Source organism: Teleopsis dalmanni, unplaced genomic scaffold (assembly GCF_002237135.1).
Source record: "Teleopsis dalmanni isolate 2A unplaced genomic scaffold, ASM223713v2 unscaffolded_contig_1611, whole genome shotgun sequence".
NCBI lineage: Eukaryota > Metazoa > Arthropoda > Insecta > Diptera > Diopsidae > Teleopsis > Teleopsis dalmanni.
In genome coordinates, this window is record NW_024032993.1 from 1 (window position 1) to 5598 (window position 5598).

Here is a 5598-nt window from a genome sequence, read left to right on the forward strand (position 1 = left end):
TTCCGGATATTATGGAGTTCAAAATATTGCTCAATCTCCATTTACACAAGCAACCACTGAAGCTATGTACGTAATAACATCTGATAATAGGCCATCATATTCTAGTTATTATAAACCCACGCCTAATTATCCTCCATACAAAACACCAGACGAAAAAACTGACTTATCTCTAACAGGAGAAGGAGCTACATCAATAAATGATTTCATTAATTTCCCTCCAGTACGAAATCCAAATCTAAATATGTCAGCAACTTCAAGTGCAGTTACAAGTGATCTTGAACTTTCCACACCAGCTTTCGTTGAAGATGGAGTACTTAAAGACAAAATGAACACTTTAGTACATAAAATAGTGGAATCACTTCAGGGTAATTTTGATGCATTGGCTGATTTAATAGATGAAACACCAGGAAACTCAGTTCCAATTTCCACATATCAAGCAGACACAATACATTCTTCTGTTGGCACCACGACATATACACGTAAACCGACAAAACAACCAACCCGCGTAACAACAGTTAAGACGAAAGTAACTAAGTCAACGACAAAGAAACCAGTCACACGACTGTCAACAAAAGCTCCAAATAAGAAAACTACAGTTTCCACAAGGAAACCAGTAACTAGACGTACAACAACACGCAAGCCAAGCACAGGTAAACCAACTAAAAAATACACCACAACATTAGCACCCGCGCAAGATGAACTAGTAGATGAAGAAGATGAAGAGGACATTAATCCAAATGAAAATGAAATTGATCAAAATGAAAGCGTTAGTTCTTCCGGAAGTGGTGGACGTAAAATTCGTAAGTTTTAAATAATAATATATTCCTTTCAATTACCATGCATAGATCCGAAACAACTGTTTCTTTTCTTCTTAATTTATCACTCACAAACACTTTAACATCATTTTGAATCCAAAAATCCAAAAATCCTCTTTCCTAAACCGATAAAATTAACAAACTAAAATATCTGTAACCCAATGCATAACAAAATTTCATAGTGCGTCGCATCAACGAAATCACACACAACTTTTAACCAATATCCATTTTTTCCTTTTAAACGCTCCTTTCAATTCTTCAATTTCTATTGAATAAAAACCTTATTAACCCTTCAATACACATCTATGCTGTTACTATGCTCTCCCTTCTCCTAACCTCACATTTCAATCCCCATCAACAGAATGCGGCGTTCGACCACATGTAAAATCAGGCAGAATCGTTGGCGGCAAAGGTGCTTCATTTGGAGCTTATCCATGGCAAGTTCTTGTGCGCGAATCTACATGGCTGGGGCTATTTACGAAAAATAAATGTGGCGGTGTTCTTATATCAAATCGATATGTTATAACTGCAGCACATTGTCAACCAGGGTAAGTAACCTAATTATTTATCTAAAAATTATCAACATAAATTAATATTGCACACACTTTTTTCCTTTTCTACCTCTTGTCATCATACACGACAGCTTCCTTGCTTCTCTAGTAGCCGTCATGGGTGAATTTGATATATCTGGCGACTTAGAAAGTAAACGAGCAGTGACGAAAAATGTGAAACGAGTGATTGTCCACAGGCAGTATGATCCAGCAACATTTGAAAATGATTTGGCGTTATTGGAACTAGAAAGTGCAGTACAATTTGATACTCATATAGGTATATATAATATAAATATTTTATATTGTAGTTTTTTACACAACACTACAAGTAAATATACGAGAATACATAAGAAAATCGCTTAAAGAACACACATCTATTCACTTGGTTGGACAATTTTTCTAAACCCAATCATTTTCTCTAATGATTATTTGCAGCAACTTGAGGGCTCACTTAAGGGCTATATTAAATGCTATATTTGAGATCGTATGAAATGTGGGTACCAATTTTTTATGCTGTAGAACTGTTAGCAAGTTAATTGTACGAAAACTAGACACAGTTTTTTAGCTACAAATTAAATTAAAGAAAGAAATAAATAATTAAAGAAATAATTAAAGAAATAATTGGGGAATATTCTAACTTTAGTAGTTATACAAACAGAGTTTCGTTGGAATTGAATACCTTAAGTGCAGAAGTGACATCAAATATTTGCAAATGAAAACTTGTCTATGAGATTTTTCTGAGGTCTTCAAATTATTATTATTGTTTTGTACTTGGAGAACTCAAGTAACAATTTATTTTATTAATGGAATATTAATATATAATTAAGAAATAATTTAAATGTGTATATACATATTTATAATAGTAATAATACAAAAAAATAGTAGTAGATATTGCCAATAAGGTCATCTAATGGCTTCACCGGCACAGAATCTAATGCACAAAATTAAATGCAGTATTACTGATTCTAAAATAGCATTCTTCAATATATCAGTGGATGGTTTTCACGTTCACAATATGAATTGGTTTTATTATTATTGGAAAATACATATTTCAGCTAATGATCGGTTAACAAGCAACTTTTGATCATTATTTGCTAGATAAAATCTTCGGTCAGGATGTGTTAATTATGTTTTTCTAATGCTTGATTTAAATTTCTTGAATTTCAATAAAAGTCTTGTCTGATAGTCTTGCTTGATTATTACAACCACAGCCAAGATATAATTAGTGGTCATGAATTTCAGTTAAGCAATATGCTGTTTATCATATATATCATCATACCAGTTCTCATGACATCTATACTACTTATGAATACATTATGAAAAATCTTCTTGCCAATGCATTAAAAAAATTTTTATAATTTTAGTTCCCATTTGTATGCCATCAGACCAAGCTGACTTTACCGGACGTATGGCTACTGTTACCGGTTGGGGACGATTAAAATATGGAGGTGGTGTACCATCTGTTCTTCAAGAAGTTCAGGTTAATACATATTCTGTAGTTCATTTCTCAGTTATTTCATTTATTTTTTAATTAATACATAGGTTCCAATTATTGAAAATAGCGTTTGCCAAGAGATGTTCCATACCGCCGGTCATAACAAGAAAATTTTAAGTTCATTTTTGTGTGCTGGATATGCTAATGGACAAAAAGACTCGTGTGAGGTAGGATATAAATTCTTAATTAAAATTAACTTTATTAGTTATCAAAAATAAGATTTTTGAAAAGAAAATAAAAAATTAAAAATTTTATTTATAAATTAAATTTATAGGGTGATAGTGGCGGACCGCTAGTTTTGCAACGCCAGGACGGTCGCTACGAATTGGCAGGCACTGTTTCGCATGGAATAAAATGTGCGGCGCCATATCTACCCGGAGTGTACATGCGCACCACATTTTATAAGCCATGGTTAAGAAGCATAACTGGTGTAAAATAAATTTAATTAATCCAGTATTCTTACTTCATGATTGCCCAACACCAATGTATATTTTTGAAATTTGAAATTTGTGGAAGCTTTTTGCAGTCATATTGCCTAAATAAGCACCATTTTTTAACCTACCAGTACCAGTCGTGCCAACAACGCCTTTCTTAATTAATAAATTTAGTTTTATTTTACTTCTTTCTATATTTCTATATAAACTATTTAAAATCGCTTTACAAATCGTTTCTCTGAAGATTTACTTATATATATTTACGTATATATATGAATGGCACAATTTTAATTTAGTATAAATTATTGCGAAAAGTACTTAGTCTGAATTTGAAATTGTACGATTATTTAATAACTTAAGTTATTTATTTATTTTATACTAGGAATTTTTAGGCTTAAAAATATTTATATAATTATGTATTTATTTTATATCATATGTACAATTCGAAATGACGAGATTGATTAATATTTTTGTCATTCGCTCATTACCTTGTGAATTTATTTGCATTTCGAAGCATTAACAATGCATACTATATGTCATTATTATTATTTATTTATTTATTTATTTATTTATATTAGATAACAATTTTAGAATAATGTAGAAAAATTTACAAGTGTAACGAATTCTTAGTTTACTTAAAAATTGTTGAAAGAGTAAGTGAATTTATTTTAAGCACAATTCCAATAATTTATTTAAATATAAAAAAATATATGATTAAGTAAAAATTCAATAAAAAATCAATTAATTATTCTTTATTTGTATTCTTTATCCTTATAGGGAAGAACCCTGTTACATCTACCATAATTTGAGACTTACTTGCAATTTGCCACATAAATATTTCTGCTTCACTTTTGCGTTTTCACTTTAAAAATAATATCTCAATTAATTAAATATTGCGAATTTTTCATACTTCTTCTTGTTTTTTATTTTCATTATGTCCTCGAATAAAGGGCTCTTGATTTTCATTAGATGCTTTGCATTAAATATTATATGTATTTATCCGTTATAAAAACGGATATTATTCCGTTTTTATTAACCGTGCAATATTCTGAGGGAGAGTGAGACAGAGAGACCGTAGTTTTAATTTTTCCCTTAACCCTAGGAATTATTTTCTAGTACAACCTAGTAGAATGGCTAGCGACTGAAATGAAGTGTATCGTTCTACACAAGTTGTGTTAGATGTAAAATTTGTTTGTAGTTTTTTAGATGTGATTAAAACTAACATTTTTTGGTACGGTGATATAGATCCATTCAACCGTTTAAAAAGCAATTTTACACAGCACCAAATAAAGTCATTTCTAAAATATTTTAACTCGCTTAATCTGAAAAATCTGATTACCATAAAACCTGTCTACCCATTCAGATATTGCCAAATAATGCTTTATTTTGTTTCTCAGCCGTGTCACTCGACAATAAGCTGCTTAACACAAAACTGCACTAAAACCTATATGAAATTATGGAGCCCAATTATGGGGTACTGCAGCAGACAAACCTGGGAATTATTCAACGTTTTCAATCAACAACACTACGAATAATCACAAATGCACCTTGGTATATAACGAATGAATTGGTGTATAACGAAGAATAATGCTCATCGCATATATATGCTGGTGACACACCTGATATCCCCTCCAACACTTTTACAAGGCTGAGAACAAAAACGTCGAGAGGCGTTTTACATATGTATATATAGATCACACATTTTTATTGTAAGTATAAATTATTTTATTACCAATTATCAATTATTTATTTCTTTATTAAATATATGTTTTACACTACAGAGCCAAAATTGAACTGAACTCTTTCATATGTGAGGGAGCTTTTTACAACACTCTCACCTGAGAGCTTTTAAACATAATTCATCGGATATTTTTATTTAAACATAGAAGTGTGGCTGATTACGTGTTAACTCCTCCCTCGCTAAGTAAGAGTCGTCCTCGGTCTCTTTTTGCGTTGAATACAATAAGTTAGCAATTATTGGAATATTTAACAAAATATATAAAACAAAAATATGTTATTATTAAAAAATATAACAATAGTTAGATAACAATATATTAAATATAACAATAGTTAAATATAAACAATAGTTTAACAATAGTTAAAATCATACAATTGTGTAATAGAGAACACTCTTAGAACATTAGTATTGTGAATGCATCAGCTCGCTTCGCCCTTGCAAACCACTACAGAATATTATCTAAGGTTGTCCTTATGGACCACCCTTCCCTTTATGAGGACAGATGATCCTAGGTCTGCTTCCACCTTTCCTTCGACGCACAATGGAGTTATTTTGTTTCCCAGTC

The 5598-nt window shown here is 31.0% G+C and overlaps 1 protein-coding gene across 1 annotated transcript; it reads left to right on the forward strand.

Moving 5' to 3' along the window:
- The first annotated feature begins 64 nt into the window (after window positions 1-64).
- Window positions 65-3431, forward strand: LOC119664208 (serine protease filzig-like). Its single transcript, XM_038073743.1, has 6 exons — window positions 65-800; window positions 1177-1363; window positions 1459-1643; window positions 2731-2846; window positions 2909-3028; window positions 3136-3431. The coding sequence occupies exons 1-6, from the start codon at window positions 65-67 to the stop codon at window positions 3298-3300; spliced, it is 1509 nt and encodes a 502-aa protein (XP_037929671.1). The 3' UTR covers window positions 3301-3431.
- The last annotated feature ends 2167 nt before the right edge of the window (window positions 3432-5598 follow it).